At 37.5% G+C, this 21,066-nt stretch overlaps 1 protein-coding gene across 25 annotated transcripts in view; it reads right to left on the bottom strand.

Moving 5' to 3' along the window:
• The window catches only part of TCF4 (transcription factor 4), a 356,945-nt gene that overhangs the window by 333,407 nt on the left and 2,472 nt on the right, over positions 1-21,066 (bottom strand). For 15 of the 25 annotated variants that reach the window (XM_058692003.1, XM_058692006.1, XM_058692012.1 and 12 more), the window contains one exon: positions 19,302-19,374. In XM_058692003.1, coding sequence (XP_058547986.1) covers positions 19,302-19,374 — 73 coding nt within the window. Of the gene's footprint in view, positions 1-19,301; positions 19,375-19,831; positions 19,853-20,033; positions 20,163-21,066 lie in introns of those variants that run through there. The other 10 variants (XM_058691997.1, XM_058691995.1, XM_058691994.1 and 7 more) reach the window with 6 other exon arrangements.

Raw genomic sequence — 21,066 nt, 5'->3', positions numbered from 1 at the left:
TTTCTCTCAATGACAAACATGTCCGGCAGACAAAACATTAGTAAAGGTATAGATGATTTTAAGGCACAATTAAGAAGCTTATATTTCTGGACACATATAGATCCTTCAATTCAATAAGAAGAAGATACACATTCTTCTCAAGCAAACAATGGATCATTTATGAATGAAAACTGATTAATCAAAACTGACAATAAAGCTAGTCTCACAAAAACCAAAGAACTTTTGCCACACAGAACTGTTCTCTGACCATTAAATTACATTAGAAGTCAATAATAAGGGATAAATAACATATTCATTTGTAAAATTTCCAAGGCACCAAGAAATACTGCAAAGGTCAAAGAAGAAATCATACTGGAAATTTTAAAACAGTTATAAATCAAATATAATGAATGTGTTACATACTAAAACCTATGGAATACATGACAGCAGTACTTAGAGGTTATGTTACAGGCTTAAGTTCTTACATTAAAAAAAAAATACTGACAATTTAATAAGCTAAGTGGTCAACTCAGGAAGTTATAAAAAAAATCAGAGAAACCCAAAATAAATATCAAGTAGGCAATAAAACAAGATTAAAAACTGGTGAGGTAGAAAACAGACACAGATACAATAATAATCCATAAAGCTAAAGTTGATTCTTTTTGAAGACAAACAGGAGAAAAACCTCAAGTGACCTTGATCAAGGAAAACACAAATCAAATCAGGAATGAAAAATGAAACTTAATTATAGAGTCAGCAGAGATTAAAAAGCTAGTAAGAAAATACCATGAACAACTTTATGGCAGTCAACTGAAAAATTTATATGAAATGGAAAAAAGTTATATATATCATATATATGTATTTTTCCACATGATTTTAAAACTATCTGAAAAAAGAAGTAACATTCTCATTCTCAACACTTTTTATTTAAAAATTGTATCAATGGTTTAAAATCTTCTCACGTCAGGTTCATATAGCTATATAGATAAGTTTTACCACATTTCAAGGAAAAGGGTATTTCAACCTTATACAGACTCTTCTAGAGAAAAAAGAGTGGAAATATTCCCCTATTCATTTTACAGGTTAATATAAACTTGTAACCAAAACTAGACAAGGACAGTAAGAAAAGAAATATATACCAATCTTAGTTATAAGCACAGATAGAAAATATTAGAAAATTGAGTCTGGAATATTATTTTTATTTTTTTTAATGTTTACTTACTTATTTTGAGAGACAGAGCGAGAGTATGTGAATAGGGGAGGGGCAGAGAGAGAGAGGGAGAGAGAGAATCCCAAACAGGCTCTTGTGTCAGTGCAGAAGGTGACCCGGGACTCCATCTCACGAACTGAGATCATGACCTGAGCCGAAATCAGGAGTCGGACACTTAACCAACTGAGCCACCCAGGCGCCCCCAGAATACTATTTTTAAGAAAGTTAATACAAACAGGGGTACCTAGGTGGCTTAGTCGGTTAAGTGTCCGACTTTGGCTCAGGTCATGATCTCGCGGTTCGTGGGTTCGAGCCCTCCATCAGGCTCTGTGCTGACAGCTGAAGCCTGGAGCCTGCTTCAGATTCTGTGTCACCCCCTCTCTCTGCCCTCCCCATGCTCATGCTATGTCTCTCTCTGTGTCTCAATAATAAAAGAAAGTAATACAAATACATCATGATCACATTAATTTTATCCCCAAAATGCAAGAGGAATTTACCAATGGGAAAAATATAAATGTCACTCACAACATAAACACACTAAACAGGATCTAAAAATAATAATTTAGGGGCACCTGGTGGCTCAGTCAGTTGAGCCTCTGACTTCGACTCAGGTCATGATCTCACAGTTCATGAGTTCAAGCCCTGAAATCGGGCCCTGTTCTGGCAGCTCAGAGCCTGGAGCCTGCTTCAGATTCTGTGTCTTCCTCTCTCTCTCTCTCTGCTCCCCTCCCATCTCTCAAAAATAAATAAACACTTAAAAATAATAATAATTTAAATATATGTAGAAAAAGCATATGATAAATCTCAATGCCACTCATGATAAAACTCTTAGCAGAATATGTATAGAAGGAAATCTCCTTAACAAAATATCTACTATCGTCAACGTCAACAGGGAAAAATCAGGAAAAGGACAAGGATACCCACTATTGCTGTTTCTACTTAACAGTGTACTTCAGGTTCTAGATAGCACAGTAAGACAAGAAAAGAGGAGGGAAAAGCCAACTATAAAAGTTTCAAAGAAAAAACAACACAACTGTCATTATTCACACATGATATGACTACCTATAAGAAAAACTAAAGAAAACACAAAGACATTTCTAGACTTAATATGTTTAACAACAAGACTGGATATAATCTAAATCAATATGCAAAAATCAATTGTATTTATATATACCAGCAACAAACAATTTGAACACTGAATTAAAACACATTAAAAATAGTAACAAAAAGTAAAATATCTAAGAATAAATCATCAAAAGATATACATAACCTCATGAAAAAATTCTAAAACCTTATTTTGTGATACCAAACATGACCTAATGAAGAGATACATGAGTGGAGATAATCTTGTTAAAAATATATTAATGTTCTCCAAGTTGATCATTGGTTTCCACGTAACTTCAATAAAATCCCTAAAAGGCTTATGAAAGACCTTGATGTTATTTTTAAAATTCTTTTAAAAATTCTGTGGAAGAACATAAGCCCCCACCAACCAAAAGTAAAATGTGTACATGTGCAACAAAAGAAGGAAGAGGAAGGAATTTACCTACCAGATACCAAAATGTAATATAACATTTATGATAATATGGTACCTAGGCAAAAGTAGACAAACTATAGATTAGGTTAAAGGACTCAAAATGAAAGACCTTTATAAATGAAGAAACTTAAAATATTACAGAAGTGGCATTGTAGATGCCTTGAGAAAGGACAGACTTTTCAATAAATGCTTCTAGAACAATTGGCTATCAAGACATTTATGGAAATGGTGGACTTGGATCCATACTTCCCACTCTACAAAATCAACCCCAACTATATTAAAAACTTAAAGGCAAAAGTCAGAACTATGAAAGCCTTTTCAGAAGAAACGTAGAGAATATCGTTATGACCTTGGGTAGAGATGAACTTTCCAACCACAGCACAAAACATGAAAAGGTAAAGGCAAAATAATAAGAATAAGAATAAGAATAAGAATAAGAATAAGAATAAGAATAAGAATAAGAATATGAATACATTAAATTTGTTGTTTTCCATTCTTCAAAAGATGCTTTAAAATAGAGGGTAAAGGGGCGCCTGGGTGGCGCAGTCGGTTAAGCGTCCGACTTCAGCCAGGTCACGATCTCGCGGTCCGTGAGTTCGAGCCCCGCGTCAGGCTCTGGGCTGATGGCTCGGAGCCTGGAGCCTGTTTCCGATTCTGTGTCTCCCTCTCTCTCTGCCCCTCCCCCGTTCATGCTCTGTCTCTCTCTGTCCCAAAAATAAATAAAAAATGTTGAAAAAAAAAATTTTTAAAAAAAATAGAGGGTAAAAAATACAGGTCATAACATAAGGGAAAGTATCTGTAGCATGAACTGCTGAGAAATAATTATATCCAAAAAATTATTAAGAACACTTACAAATCAGTAAGAAAAGAACCCAGCAACTCAATAAAAAAACTAGGGGGGGGGGGAGGGAGATTTCACAAAAGAACAAACATGAATGATAAATAAACACATGCATACAAGATGTTTAACCTCATTAATTATCAGTGAAATGCAAATCAAGACCTCAGCGAGATACATTTGACATCTTATACTGACTATATTGATACAAATTAAGACATTTGATGACACCAAAGGTGGACAACCATATGCCTCAAGAGTAATCTTTGAAGCTGCTGGGAAGAATGTGAATTGGTAACAAACTTCAGAAAACAATTTGGCACTATCTCATCATTTTTAACATTTGCATAACTCTACAACCAATTTTATTCATAGATATCTACCCTACAAATATCAAAAAAAAGTGATCAAGAGTGCATCAAGATGTTCTGGAAGGTGTGCAGTTCCCAAAAAAATGGGAATCAATCCAAAGGTTCATTAACTTAGTTATTAACGAGATAGTGCGTAAATAAATTGAGGCATATGCACCACCAGCAGGTAGAACGAACTAATGCCACATGTAACAACATTGACAAAAACGCATAATACAAAATGGAAAAAGTAAGTAGCATAGACAGTGTAAGAATGTCACTTTTTTTATACTGCTCCATCAAGTAAAATCAAACAACACATTATTTAGAAATACATATATATGTCATAAAACTACTTCAAAAGATCAAGAGATATATAACTCTGGCAAGGAAGATGGGGGATGTGGGTAAGAAAGGAACTCACAAGGAAAGGCAAATGTTCTGACACTGCTCTGGTTCTTATGTTGAGTGGTGGATCCAGAGGGTCTCGGTTCTACCATTAAGTTTCATAATTTACATATGCTACATGCATTATTCTGTAGGTGTCAAGCATTATATGACACAGTATGCTTCGAAATATTTGATCGGCATTAGGCTCAAAATAAAAAGTGTATGGGTGGAAGGGATTCAAAGACAGCCAGGATAGACAACAACTGACAAAACTCTTGCTTTGAAGGAGGGCAAGAAACAGGATGGTGGTCAGAAGGGAATGTGAATGAGAGCGAGAGTGTTTGTTTAGTTTGTCACGTTTCTGTTTTGTTTTTAATTATGAGATAATTCAAGCATAGAGTTGTTAACCATAACATTCTATCATTTTCCCCCTCAAAAATAAAGCACTGCAGATACTGTTAAAGCACTCTGCGTGTCCTCCCCCTCCCCAAAGGAGAGTTACTGTATTTCATCTTACATTTTAACTGAGAGTTACTAATGCATGCCTAAATGCTGAAGGAATTCTCCAGGAGGAAGGAGCAACACATGAGTGCTGTCCACTTATATCAACATTACCTACCAACTCACCAGCAGCAAAGCACATGCTTTAAGGAGTTTTCCACCCAGTGCAGATGGGTCCATGCCTCTCCCCTTTCAGCACCCTTCTGAGGAAGAATACGCAGAATACTCTTGGGTCATGGAGCCAAGTATTTATTACTAACTGTCATTGATGTCAAGTTCCAACCCATACTGACAGCATTACCCTAATGCTCTAACTAGCTGGTCTAAGCAAACATGGAAGGAAGGAGGAAGGAAGGAAGGAAGGAAGGAAGGAAGGAAGGAAGGAAGGAAGGAAGGAAGGAAAGAAGGATGGATGGATGGAAATGAGGGAGGGAGGGAGGGAGGAAAGGAGGGAGTGGAAGAGGGGAGGGAAGGAAGACCGGCTATTTTTAATTCAACTTGAACAATAAATATACCAATAGAATGGCAATAATTTTCCTAACTAAAATGGACTAACAAACATGCTGGTTCAACAAGTGACTCCCAAGAGTAAACAGTTGTAAGCTTCATTTTGTTGCTAATCAAAAGTAAACTGATGGGGCGCCTGGGTGGCCCAGTGGGTTGAGCACCCGACTTCGGCTCAAGTCATGATCTCATGGTTTGTAGGTTCAAGCCCCTCATCAGGCTCTGTGCTGACAGCTTGGAGCCTGGAGCCTGCTTCAGATGCTGTATCTCCCTCTCTCTCTCTCTCTCTCTCTCTCTCTGCCCTTCCCGAGCTCACACTCTGTTTCTCTCTCTCTCAAAAATAAAGAAACATTAAAAAAAAAAAAGTAAACTGACGATTCTCCCCCAAAGGCCATCTCAGACAAAATACTATCAAATAATAGTGTTTCAGTCTCAGACACAGTATCATATAAATCAAACCACCCACCTAATGTTCACTAGCAAAGACACTCAACAACATCTCACACACGTGCCACTCAATACCTGACTAGAGGTACTTGATGAATTCAACAGGTTTAACCAAACTATCGTAACATTGACTGGTAATAACAACAGAAGCTATAAGAAGCCTAAATAGTGCACGATGACCGACGACCACTGAATAAGAAGAGTCCCCTTCGCCTGGTTCTTCCACTTCCACTCTGCGCCCTCTCTGAAGAGAATTGCAAAATCAACCTACCACTTGCCTCTGAAAATAAAAAGCACTTCTATGGTACTTGGTTCCTAAAAAAGCAGTGGATATCACAGGGCAGTTGAATTAGGTCTCGCAGTTGCTTTTGGAAGGTACAGTAGATTTTCAAGTATTAAAGTTATAGAAACGTTCACCAAAAAAGAGCAGGGGCCCAGTATGAATGCTCCCTCCCCAGCGGGCTAAAGTTATAGATATCAAATAAAGTCTAGAGTCAGTTCTCTGACTGCACCACCCACACCACAGCAACACCATCTCTCATCTGGATTTCTGAAGCCTCCCAAAACTGGTTTGAGCCACCTACACCAATTACCCTTGAGGTCTGCATTCTGGGCTGCAGTCAGACTGTTCCCAGGCACAAATTTGACTGGCAGCACGCTGCACAGGTCCCCTGTTGCTCAGCCTGGCAAGGTCTGGCCCCTACAACACTCCTCTCCAGCCTTGCTCAAACCATGCTCTAACCTCCTCCCCAACCAGCTCTCTCTGCTAGAACCTATTCCCCCCTGCCCACTTCACTAGCCCTCCATCCCTTAGACCTCATTTCAGATGTGCCGGCCTCAGCCTTTCCTGACTGTTGAGCTTGGTCAAATGTCCTGTGGCAAACTTGTCCAATGCTCAGATGTGGAACTTGATATTTCTCTGGTTGATTATTCAGTGAATGTCTGTCTCCCACATTCAGCCAATGCAGAACATATCTACCTTGCTCACCATTTTATTTCCAGGACCCAGCATGGTATCTGACGCATGGTGGATGCTCAATAAATAATTACTTAGTTTTTTTTTTTTTTAATTTTTTTTTTTTCAACATTTTTAATTTATTTTTGGGACAGAGAGAGACAGAGCATGAACGGGGGAGGGGCAGAGAGAGAGGGAGACACAGAATCGGAAACAGGCTCCAGGCTCCGAGCCATCGGCCCAGAGCCCGACGCGGGGCTCGAACTCACGGACCGCGAGATCGTGACCTGGCTGAAGTCGGACGCTTAACTGACTGCGCCACCCAGGCGCCCCAATAATTACTTAGTTTTAAAACTAAATGAATAGCTTTACTGCCCATAAGGTTTAAGAATAAATATTTAAAAATTCAGGCATGAAAATAAAAAAGATAACCATGCATATCTAGTGCCCTTGAAGTAAATGAGCACTACCTATAAATCCAAAAGTTTAATTTCTGCTCAAAAAGGACAAAAGGAGTATAATTATCATTGTCTCCCAAAGAATCTCTGGTACTATATGTGAAAGTACATCCATAACAGGGCACCTGGGTGGTTCAGTCGGTTGAGCACCCAACTCTTGATTTCGGCTCAGGTCATGATCTCACAGGTTTGTGACTTCAAGCCCTTCATCCAGCTCTGCACTGACAGTGTGGAGCCTGCTTGGGATTCTCCCTCTCCCTCTCTCTCTCTGTCCCTCTTCACCTCTCTCTCTCTCTCTCTCTCTCTCTGCCCCTTTCTGGTTCACACTCCTTCTGTCTCTCTCAAAATAAACAAATAAACTTGAAAGAAAGAAAGAAAGAAAGAAAGAAAGAAAGAAAGAAAGAAAGAAAGAAAGAACATTGATAACAAATACTCTCCCAGGTCCCATTTTCCTAAATATTTGAATCCATTCTTCCTTTATAGTCAGGTAGAGTACACATGTACACAGTATTTCTATGCTGCAGTCAGGAATGTGAAGTCTGCATTTACTTATATTTTTTTAACGTTTATTTATTTTTGACAGAGAGAGTGCACACAGGGGAGGGGCAGACAGAAAGGGAGACAGAGGATCCAAAGCGGGCTCTGCCCTGACAGCAGAGAGCCTGATGCGAGGGCTGAGATTCAGGAACCAGGAGATGTTGACCTGAGCAGAAGTCAGATGCTTAACTGACTGAGCGCCCCTGTACTCAGTTATATTTTAAAGTCTCTTTCCAAGAGGTCTAATTCTATATTTCAACACCACTTATTTTAAAAGTACTTTATTGTTGAATCGGTATAGAACTTTCACCTCACAGGTACAGTATCATACTCACTGTAATTACAATGCTAAGGTTGACATTTATTCTTGTTTACATCACCACGGCGTCTAGCACTGAGATTTGTCTTGATTCTCAAAAACATTTACTGAATTAATGAATGAGTGAGTAAATGAAACTTAATAATTATTAATAATTCTATGTTATTCCCGTGAAATACATTCACACTGGAAAAAAATGATATTCATTCATCCCTTTCACTTTCCAAAGTTTTCAAAATTCTTTAAACAATCAGCCCTTAAACAATTATGGATTTGTTTTTAAGTAAAATTAATTAAATTAACTATGGAACATTTCTCACCTTATCTAATTCTACCAAAATTGCTACTAATGAAAGTGGGACAGCACAAATGTACATCCCACATACAAGAAAGAATTCTACATAGGTTGAAAAGATCAATTGAATAAGAGGTTAGTAAGATCAGGGGAGAGTAAGGCGTCAAAAGAAAATAAACCTTGTGGCTAAAAGTAGCCTGACAAAGAATCACAGTGCCCACAAGAGTAGAAAGACAATCAATGGTTTGGGTCACCAGTTAGTACACAATGATGTTTAAGAAGGCACACAACAAAGAATGATTATTCAAACAAGGACTGAAATTGATATTGTTTGGTATTCCCTTTCAAAACTACAAAACTTGGGGCGCCTGGGTGGCGCAGTCGGTTAAGCGTCCGACTTCAGCCAGGTCACGATCTCGCGGTCCGTGAGTTCGAGCCCCGCGTCAGGCTCCGGGCTGATGGCTCGGAGCCTGGAGCCTGTTTCCGATTCTGTGTCTCCCTCTCTCTCTGCCCCTCCCCCGTTCATGCTCTGTCTCTCTCTGTCCCAAAAATTAAAAAACGTTGGAAAAAAAAATTTTTTTTAAAAAAACAAAACTACAAAACTTGGTTACGTATGAAATTGTTTAGTAAGTCTTCAAATATTATTACCACTGATGACCAAAACATTTTCCTCTTTTGAGTTCAAAGTTGTAGCATTGCAAAAGATTTCTACCATGAATCCCTTATTTGTGAAAGTAAAGGAGAAGTTTTTGGGGATATATAGGTTTATAACTGACATTCTTAAAAATGGATCTAGAATATTCCCTTATAAAAATCTTGTTTCAGGGTGTCTGGGTAGCTCACTCGGTTAAGCGTCTGACTTCGGCTCAGGTCATGACCTCGCTGTTTTTGAGTCCGAGCCCCGCGTCAGGCTCTGTGCTAACAGCTTGGAGCCTGGAGCCTGCTTCAAATTCTGTATCTCCTCCTCTCTCTGCCCCTCCCCTGTTCATGCTCTGTCTCTCTCTCTCAATAATAAATAAACGTTAAAAACATTTTTTTAAATCTTGTTTCTACAATGTAGCAAATACAATCATGCATTAATAAAGTCTTCCTAGGGCACCTGGGTGGCTCAGTCAGTTAAGTGTCCAACTCCTGATCTCAGCTCAGGTCATGATCTCAACAGTTCGTGGGTTCAAGCCTCACATCGGGCTCTGTGCTGACAGTGTGGAGCCTGCTTGGGATTCTCTCTCTCCCTTTCTCTGCCCTTCGCGCTCTCTCTCTCTCTCTCTCTCCCTCAAAATAAATAAACTTTAAAAAAATTTAAAAAAAATAAATTCTTCCTAAGCCTATTTCAACCATCACTTTAATTTTTGGCTTCTTGTGGAAACTGAAAACACATGCTAGACACAGAAATCCTGGCATGTCACAGAGAAACAGACATGTCAATCTGAAATCATCAATACTTGAGGGGAGAATTCTATTTACATATATTTTTCCTATTTGTGATGTAATTACGATAGATTTTAACCAAAGGTGATTCTGGCCACTTCATGATGTTCTTACAAACACTATGTAAGTTTTGGCTAGGATCACAATATCTTTGAGAATGTTTTTTAAATACATTTCTGAATGTATTATATAGCAATAATAATTACCACACTTCCCTGCTAGCTTTTGAATCAAAAGATGTGGCACTGGTAATGGTGATGGCAGTGATAATAAAAATTACAATGATGAATTCTTGCAATCTGAAACTATTGTTAAGTATGGCATAAAATCCCCTCTTAAAGTTTAAAGTTTCTTGGAAAGTTTCAAATTATTTTTCCAGCTTTAAGATGTAGGCTGTGAGGTTCTATCACTTTGTCAAAATGAAGCAGCTATGTATCAGAGAACACTGCAAAAGAATCTAGATTTCCAGAATTCCGCTAAATAAATAACTTTCTCCACAGCAGCTAAACTTCCACTGCTGAATGATATAACAGGAAGAGTCTGGACCCGGGAATATAAAAACCTTGATTTCCATCCTGACACGACCATTAAAAAACACATATTTTTGGAAGGGACTGGATTATAATCTCTAATAGCCCCAAGGAAATCCCCAAAAGCAAAAAAGAAGGAAAAAACAAACAAAAAAAGGCATCCGAAATAGGGACACTGCAGGTTGAAGTCACTGTGGTTGTCCATACCAGAGCTGATCCCACACCAAAGCTGAGGAGACTCTCTTTTTGGAGATCTCTTTAATCCACCCTTTGCAACCTTTGCAACAGCCTTCCTCTGTGCCTGCTTCACAGTGATCATGACACAAAATGCTCAGTCCCAGTGCCCCCAGGTCAAAATGCTATTCCTCCCCTTCAAGGCTCAGACTTGATTTGTCCATGAAGCCTTCATTATTCTTTTCCCTCCCAAAGAAAGAATTTGTCTTTGTCTAAACTCCCACAACGTAAATGGCACTTGCCTTTTGGGCACTGAAGGCTAATTCTGTATGTGGTGTTCTATCCTTTACTGTCAGAATATATGCCCTCTCAGGGCAGGAACTATCTCCCATAAATCCCTCTATGTCCCGTAATTGTTTTGTTTTGTTTTTTTTTTTTTAATTTTTTTTCAACGTTTTTTAATTTATTTTTGGGACAGAGAGAGACAGAGCATGAACGGGGGAGGGGCAGAGAGAGAGAGGGAGACACAGAATCGGAAACAGGCTCCAGGCTCCGAGCCATCAGCCCAGAGCCTGACGCGGGGCTCGAACTCACGGACTGCGAGATCGTGACCTGGCTGAAGTCGGACGCTTAACCGACTGCGCCACCCAGGCGCCCCTGTCCCGTAATTGTTAACACAGGGGGTTGAGCATAGCATGTACTAAAAATATCTATGAGATCAACCATCAATAAGAATTTTGATAGGTAAATAAGTAACTAGCTAGATAGAAACAGCATTCTCTCTCTATGGCCAACATATTAAAACCCAAGGGGTAAAACAGAAGATAGGCTGTAAGTCTCCAGATAGTGATATAAATAAATTAACCTTTCTAAACCATACATTATCAATTTTTACTCTTCTTAAGTGGATATAAAAGTAACTACTGACAAGGTACACCAATTTGCATGTTTTCATGTCTCACTCTTCAGCATTTCACACAGCATTAAACTGTAGTGTCCAGAACATTTCAATATCCTTCTTCCTACAAGATAAGTCTTTTCCTGGTTTAACTGTCCCTAAATACCTTGCATTTAAGTCTTGGCTTGGGAAATTTGAGATTAAAAACCTTCCATTTGGATGCTTTGCAACTCAGCTAAGTACCTCAAGAGGGAATGTTTAAATTAATGGAAGATTAAAGCAAGGAAGAACATTCTAAAAGGTAATGGGGCTTTGTCACCACCTCCTCTATTTTATTGGGAAAATAGTCTTTTCCCAGGGGGCTGAAAGTTTATATGCCAACCATCAGTCTAGTTTAACTATTTAAAGTTAAAAATGTTAGAGAAAAAAAAAGTTTGTAATGGAAATGCTGACATGCCATGAAGTAAGGAGGCATTGGCAGGTGCTCCTGTAACCCAGGGTCATAATTCAATCAACCTGTATTTTGACGTCATCTGTTTCAGAAAAAAGCCAAATGGTTTATGAACAGCTCCAGAAACCCTGAGATTAAATTACAGCCCTGATATTTAATCATGGGTCTTACTTTGTTATTTTTAATAACACAATACATTTTAACAGTTATTCGTCAACTGCCTTAGCCAAATTGGAACACGTGATGACAAGTGAGGCGGATTATGATGTCTATCTCTCATAATCTAAATTTTTATTATTTGTTCAGAATTGGTAGATTATACACTTTTTCTTCTTCTTAAGAAACATACAGTTGGTACCCACGGATTGAGTCCAAACCTTAATTAAAAGCAGCATGGGGTCCCTGACCAGCGGGTCAGGACATCTGTATTTGTGTCTTATTATAGCCAATAACCAACTGTATGATTTGGGCAAAAGACATTTAATCCTCCCAAACCTTGGCTCTTTACCTAAAAAATAATAGAGCATCTCCAAAGTCTCTTGTAAATCCAACTTTCTATAAATTACTTAAAATCAATACTGTGTACTTTCTTTGAGGCTCCCTGAGGACCTAATGTAAAAATGTGATAGCTGAAAAGCTGAATTTTTAATTCAATTAAAATGACTGATCAAAAGGCATTTTAGTACACGAGAATTTGTAAGCTAGAATTTTTAGAGGCAATCAGCAAATGAAACAGGTTCTTTAAAAAGTAATGTACAAATACTGCTGAACGTGTGAAGGGTTGTTTGCAAAACAAATCAATACAGGCCCATCCAACAATGGATTGCAGTTAATAAACTACATATAGTAATTACTACCAATGGCAGTCTAGAAAGTCATTCATTAAATGTTAATTGTCACACAAAAGTACAAAAGCATCCATTTGAACAATCTGGTGGCTGCACCTTTAAATAAAATACTTTCTTACAGTCCTGAAATTCATCCATATTAACTGATTTTAAACACAGCTGGGTATTTGATACGCTGATTAACTAGGCCTTTATTTATTTTGGAAATGAAAGTAAATATGACAACCTTTCTCAACGCTTTTGCTCTTCCTAGGAGTTGGACATAAATATACATATATATACACACATATATATACATATACATGTATACACATATATATACACATATATATACGTATACATATATATGTGTATATATATGTGTGTGTATATGTATATATATGTGTGTATGTATATATATACATATATATATATGTATATATATACTGCTTATAGCAAAGTGTTAACCAATCTCCTCGAAAGACTAGATTTGTACTTCTCTCTCAAAAGCATTAAGAGGCATATGGTTCAAAAGTACCTACCTCAAACACATGTGCAAACCTTACTGTTGAGCCTAAGTAGGCTCACAGACATAGCAAATGCATAACCCAAGCGTAAGTTTAAAAATTTGGTGGTCCATTTTGAAAATTTCCTTCCGACTAATAAGAAACCATTAACATAAATAACCTTTCAAAACACACAACCATATGATGTGCTTTATTTTCTCTAATACTTAGTGCTATCTAATTAGCTTGGAAGAACACCTGGTCATAAAATATAGCTCATAAAATAAGAAAATAAGGAAGGGGGGATTGGTTTGGTTTTTTGTTTTGGTTTTTTTTCTGTTTCTACCTAGCTTCATTTTGATGCTGTGTCTGTGTAAGATCTGACTTACTCAACATATAGATTTATATTCTAAAGGTTTGGCCAAGAACATTTTGGTTCAAGACTTGTAAACTGAAGAACATTTCAAAACACACCATGTTCCTTATTAGGCAACTTGAGATCTGTTATCTTGGCTTATGGGAACAGATCTAAATAGCATCATAATACTAAACGTTGAAAATCACAGGCCTGGGGCCACCAGGACTCAACTCTATGCCTTGGACGAGGTTGCAAACTTCCAATATAAAATGTAGTTTACCATTAGGAGTAAATGTTTGATCTGTAAAGCTTACAAAATTACTTTGTTTATCATAGCAGATGAAAGCAAAAAGGAATAATTTTGAGCTCAAAACAAAACTGTTTATATGACAGTCTTTACTGCTCCATGATTCTAAGCATTTAAGACAGATTCGAGCAATTAACAGCATAAACTTTCATTACATACTTCTATTATATATGTTTATGTGACTTCGCTGTTCATCTGTTATTTAAGTGATTTCCTCATTACAATAGTAGGGTAAAGATAATTTGCTGATGCTGTCAAAAATGTTAAGCATTTCTGTCTCAACAGATCTTGGATCCCCACGCTTGTTTAATGCATTTTATTTACTTAAGTCAGTGTCAAATAGAGTACTGCTTCTTCCTTCTGAATTTAGAAAATGTAACATTTTAAGCACATGTCTGGTAATAGACACATCAAAACTTCAAAACTGCTTATTTTAGTGATGCAGATGGAGTTTAGGATTATTGTTCGTGAATGAATATTAAGTTTCAAGGATCTAACAATGAACTGCGAAACTTTTTTTTTTACAGTTAAAAATAGTAAATCTTTATTTTGTAGATATTAACAGAGCAGGCTTGGGTACCTCCACTCTTGGTTTGATTAGGTACATTAAAAATAACTGAAAACAAGGTATTTTCACAGGCACCCGGGCACACTGTCAATTCACAACAGAATGAAAGCACAACTTTGAAAAGATCTACTATATTCTCCTTGTAATAAGAATAATAATAGCAATAATAAAGAGACACACTAAGTCACATTGAAATCCAAAATGAATTAGAAAGCCAGCTTATCTGGACACTAAGGCAAGAAAAATATCATGGTTTATATCATTATCTTAAATATGGTTTTTAAAAACTGCTTATCTACTCTAAAGATCAGGAATAATATTACATGCCAAACCTCAATAATATATTCCTATGTCTACATAATCTTGAAAAATAATCTATATCGGACCATGTGTGTATGTGTGCAAAGGACACTGACATGAACTTAAAACCTAATTTATTACTGGCTGCCTTGAGAGCATGTCATTTACCATCTCTGAATCTCAGTTTCCTCATCTATGAATTGAGTATGGTAACCCTTGCATCTCATGGTTCTTGAGAGGAGTAAAAATGTATAATAAATATAAGTCGCAGAGCGCACCACTTGACATATTAAGCACTTGTATTTTGTCAGTGTCAGGCCCATCCATACCCTATTATTCTGTCTAATATCTTGCAAACAGTCACGGGGGAGCTAAGGTAAAAGAGAATGATCAATAATCCAAAATTCAGTTCTAAACCTTAAAAAGCATTCGAAGGGCACAAGCACATACGCAGAAGCAACATCAGCACACAGGGTATAATCCTATAGCTTATTATGCAACACAAATTAAGGAAAAACATAGTAGTGAAACCAATGTTAGTCCAATAAAGGACGTGCAGAGCCATAAAGAATTAGCAAATCAGAACTTGTTTTTTAGAATAGCAAATAAAGGCAGAGGTTAGAACCTCCTTAACTTGGGCCTCAGTTTTCTTTGGCTGGACAATGAAGACAATGGACTGTATACTAAAAGAGGTTGCTATCCCCAAAAGTCTGTAATTCTAATATAATGGGTTTAATGTCCCTTTACTTACTTTTAAACCTATTTACTTAGTCTGCTGCTTACAAAAAAGCCATACCACACTTGTGAGTTGTACTACAATAGTAAGGCTGTTTGAAACACACACATGCACACACACACACACACACACACACACACACACACAAATACAGATACACACAATTAAATAATTCTACCCCACAGATGCCTTTAAGGGGAGAGCAATTATTTTTCACACTATAACCATGAATGCAAACAGTTATGGATGGAAATTAATTCAGGATGCTGACCATTTGAATTTTCTCTGTGATACAAAAACTACCCACTGGATTCATTTTTTTTCTCACTGAACTTAGTACATTGATGTGTCATTGGGTGTTACGTGGATATAGGTTAACTAACGTGCATGAACATTAAAAAATGTTTGTCTTCTTCCAAAAATGACCATGACAGGGATGTAGTGTGTTTTACTTCTGCTCTTAATTGTTCAGACACCCATTCATTTGGCAATCTTTCCCAAACACTGAACACCTAAGTAAAACTAAACAGTTACAGGGGGGAAAAGCTCAACTTTTAAACTAAGGGAGGAAGATGTAGTATCCATCATAGACTAACTGTAAATACATGTAACAGATGTGACCAGGGCTGTTCTTGAATATAGATCATTTTAGTGGCCCAACTTTAAAACTACTTTTAAAAAGATGCCAAAACCAGTATGTTTATCTTTTGCTTATAAAAGACTCAAAGGTAACCAAAGAAACTGTATTTTTTGTTAGAATAGAAAATTAAGCCCCGTTCATCGATAAATTATAGACTTTAGGTGCTTGTTTGCTTTTTCTTTTGGTAACTTGGCCATCTTACTTTTTAATGAGAATAATTTTCCAATCATCCAGGCATGTGTATCCTTTTAGCTTGTTTTAAGAGCAATGATATAACGGATATTAAATCCCTTTGTATAAGTTACCATATAGGTTACAACTATTTCTTAAAAATAATTCCAGAGCCCACCAATTCATTCTGTTAAGGTCATCGAAGCTCTGAACCATCATGGCTGAATTGTTTTAGTGCTCTCTGCTGAACACCTGCAAACATCAAACAAAAACTGCAGGTCCTTTCCTGGGTTGACAAAAGCCTTTCATGTGAAAAATGCTCCCTGGGAATGTCAGGCTGTAGCTCAGGTTACATTCCATTCTCCCTAGCAGCCTCACCATTTCTTAAGGTGGTAGGAAAACCCATGTTTGAGAAATGAAAAGATTAAAGGGAATATGACCACACTTTATTTTCATTCCCACATTGCAAATCACGATGGAGCATCCTATATTAATCGATTCAAAAGCTATTGGGAACTTTAAGCATGAAATATCACCATGCCTCACTTTGAAGAAATACAGCTGGTTTTGCAAAGATGAACAAACAGTTCACTTACTTACAGTTCGGATCTTTGTTTCTTAGACCCAAGTTTCAAAGCTACCCATGAAAGTCACACCTGAGCCCACTCAAGACGAGTATTAACCTGAAGTAAATTTAGAAAATTATTTCTCTGTCCAAAGTTTCCTAGTTCATCCTTCAGTTAAAAGGCAAAATGCAGTTTTCCTGATTTTTCTACTTGATGTTCTTTAAAAGGGATTTATCTTTGTTGTGGAAATATAATGGAATGGAAATATAAGCCATTTTTTTCACTAATAGCCCTGTGTTCAAATATGTCTTGAATAGATGAGAAAAACCAACACTACAATCTGTACTCCATATATTATAATCACCATCACACTGCATTGGATGAGTACCCTGCATTTTCAATTCAGCTGCCACCACAAAATAGCCACTACACTTTTTTACCTTTGCAAGTAAACATTTGGGTCTGAAAACTACAACTGTGGTAAAATAATCACAGTATATCCATTAGAAATATCGTACGTGACATGTCACTAAGGACGAAGTCTCTGTCTGCGTTTGTGTGTGTGTGTGTGTGTGTGTGCGCGCACATGTGTGCACGTGTGTGTGTATATATATCTGTCTTAAGAACTGTGTAAGTTCAATACATAATCACTTACTAAAATGCATTAATACATATTCATACTTATTCAGCCTGTACTCTCTGTACACACTTAAACATCATAGCAAGGACTTTATTTAAATGTGAACACAGTAAAGGGCCCAGATGCACAGTTGTCTTTTTAAATGTAACACAATTTCATGCTTCTAAATCACTTTGCTTTATTAAACCATACCTAAACTGATACACTTAAGTTATTCCAAATGTGTCAGTTTTCACAGAGTGCAAAAGAGTGTTTTGCACTTTGAAAGCAGTCTATCTCTGGGCCTTTGTGACATAATCTACTTTTAGATTTAAGCTGAATACACGTTTTCTTAAGTAAAACCATGAAGAAAATTGCTGTCAGAGATAAAGTCTGTTACTGTTTTGATACTAGCATGAAATATTAATCTGCCTACAAGAGATTCTTGCACTGATCTTTACTTCAAAGTTGTGTAGAGAACACAACACCAAAATTTGGAAGACAAAATACCAATATAACAACCACAACAAAAATATTAAGTCTGTAAATGGAAAATATAACAGGGTCCAGGCCACTAAAATACAAAAATATAGTCAGAAGTACTTTTAATCAAGGTGGACCCCAAAACTGAAAAGATAAAATATAACCATAGGAAGCACCTTATAAATTATAAACATGTTACTTAGCCTATTGGGGGCCAGAAAAAGGAGACATAGCTTATTTGGAAATGAGCAACTTTTAAAAGCCACTAATTTTATAAAACCATCCTAATTACACAAATCGCAAAGGTGAACAGATTGCTTTCATTGCCAGAGCATCAGATGAAAATTAAGAGATGTGAAATGATACTCAATAGTTAACAGAAAATTCCACTGGCACCTCCCAGCTAAAAGATGTCAACATTTACCAGCCTGACTTAAGAATGGTACTCTGTCTAATGTACTGGTATTTACCACTGCCAGAACTCCTAAAATACTACAGCTGTTTAAAAAGCATAAGTGGATTTAAGCTTTAAGCCTAAAGGATAGCAGGTAACCATGGATGCCTCCTTCCTATGTGAAATTCATTGGACAAAAAAAAAAAAAAAAAAAAACAAACACATTTTAAGTAGTATCATATTTTCAGTTTTCACTTTATAAGAGACCTTCAGGGAGTCCCCTACTAAAACTCCTCCTTAGATGCCAGATAATCATTGCGCACACAGATTCCTTTGTGAATAGCGCTAACGTCTTTTTTAAGCATCACCCAAAGACCTTTCATTTATAAAATGTAAAAGTCCTTGCAAATTTGAAACTTTAAATATAGCAAAAATTCACTGCATGAGGAAATGCTTAGAGGACAAAAAATAGCTAAAGCATCAAAAAGAATTCTTTAAAGAGAAATGAATTCATATTTAGCTCTCAGATTAGCAAGAGGCTCTCTTATCTACAGCTATGGTTTACAATGCAGCATTCATCTGCAAAGTAAGTGCTCACTTCTTTAAAAGGGTTAATTATACATAGTACCTAATAATTAATATTATTTACGAGGGATTTTCCCTTTTTTTTTGGAAGTTCGATTTTTCCCTCTATTTTCAAACAGGGAAATAAATTAATTTTCCCCGTGTCAACACTGGCCTTATCTTCACATGTTTGATTACAACTGTATTAGAAAATTGCTTTTAAATTAAGTAATGGAATTCTGAGACAATTTCCTTGATTTAAAAAAAAGGCCTAATTTTAATTCTGCAAAAGATAACATTTTGTGTAAGTTATACCACTGATGGACAGTGAAATAACCATATCATTACAGGCTACAATTTCAATGACTTTTCCAGAACACTTCAACAGAGCCAAAAATATACAATGAGTGAATAAACAGCTAAGAACATTTAACTACATGCTAAGAAAAGAATTTACATACTTGAGCCAGTAAAATGTCCACTCGCCAAAGAAGTTGGTCCATTTTTCCCACTGCTCACAGGAGGTGAAAACATCTAAAAGAAACAAAGAAATATTACTGTTGAAAAAAAGACATTTGTGCCTTCAGAGTGCGTCAAAGATCTTTCAGACTCTTACCAAATAGCTTAAGAGTTTACGTTAAGGGTTCATTTTAGTAAAATACATCACCATCCAACTTAAAACTAAAACAAGCGTAACATTACCAGTCACCCCCCCCCCTTTTACCACTCTGTTCTTAATTTTTCCTCAGGTTCATTAGACTGCCAGCACTAGGCAGCACTGGTCCACTTTAAACAAACAGTCCCCATAATGGTATCAAGATTCAGGTTGGAGGGCAGCGGCCTCTCCAGAAAACACTAGTTTTACAAAGGAGAAGAAAAAAGTTGTTTGCTTTATGCTGAAAACCTTGGCCATAAACGTGGCAATGTCCATTTCCATCCCGTATAGGATTTGCCTGTCATATGTGAACCCAAATAAATACAAAAGTGCCACCTGCACTAAATTCTCATTTCGTCTCTAACATGAGAGCAATTTGTAGCAAGACTCTCTCTCTCTCTCACTTTCTCACTCTCTCTCTCTCTCTCTCTCTCACTCTCTCTCTCTCTCTCTCTCTCTCTCTCTCTCTCTCTCCAGCATTTATTTCGACCCTAATTGGCTTCCCTCTTCTTCGACGTATCTAGTGGATAATGCGCACCTTCCCTGAGTCAGAGCCTGCAAAAAGCAAAGGAACGAATGGAGAAAGTGCAGCAAGCAGAAAGGGGGCTACAAAGCTGCCTAGGGCTACGTTTCCTGGCAAAACTTCCGAGAGCCATTTCTCCAGAAGAAGGTCCAGAAGCAGCAGCAGCAGCAGCAACAGCAGCAGCAGCAGCAGCAGCAGCAGCAGCAGCAGCAGCAGCAGCGGAGGCGGCGGCGGCGGCGGCGGCGGCGGCGGCGGCGGCGGCGGCGGCGGCAGCGGCAGCGGCAGCGGCAGCAGCAACATGAAAGAGCCCCACTTAGAAGGCGGTTTGGATTTTATTTGTGTGTTTTGTGGATTCTTTTTATTTTGCTTTGCAAATGCATCTTACACCAAACTCTCTCGGCATTAAAAATGAATGAATTCCCCTGCCGGGTCTGGGACTTGATTTGGGAAAGGGAAGCAGAGGGATGGAGCAGGACCAACTACAGCCGTAAAACTCCACAAGTGTGCAAGTTCTGCTTTGTGCTGATCTCACGACTGTGAAATGTACCAGCCCGGTCTAAAGGGTTCTAAAGAGTGTGTGCCCAGCACATATGCACGAGTTTTCAGAATCCTAGAAAGAGATGTAACTAATATGTATCCAAAGCATCATCAATTTAAAACTTTAAGAGACAACTGGGTCTCCTAGTTGCTCCTTTCCATTTCCAGAAAAACAAAAATAAAAGGAGTACTGCGCAAAGTATTAGTACTCTCATGTCCAGGTAAGGCCAAGTTTTAGGGTGGTCTGTTTGTCCTTTCATTTGGGGGGAGGTTCCATTATTTTGAGGGTCCGGTGGGTAGGGAATTCAAGGCAAGTAATTTTACACTCTGGAAAAAAAAAAAAAAAGCCTGAATCGTCCATCACACCCAAAAATTGTAGTTAAAAACTTATCAAAAAGACCTTCATGTTTGCCAAAGATTCAGCCAATTAAAAAATTATTCCTGTCCTTTAGATTACTATTGGTTTCTAGCTGAAGTGTTTGGGTTTTTTGTTTTGTTTTGTTTTGTTTTT

This window comes from Neofelis nebulosa, chromosome 11 (genome assembly GCF_028018385.1).
Source record: "Neofelis nebulosa isolate mNeoNeb1 chromosome 11, mNeoNeb1.pri, whole genome shotgun sequence".
NCBI classification, from domain to species: domain Eukaryota; kingdom Metazoa; phylum Chordata; class Mammalia; order Carnivora; family Felidae; genus Neofelis; species Neofelis nebulosa.
Note: the sequence above shows the minus strand (reverse complement) of the source record. Positions and strands in the feature narration are given on the sequence as shown.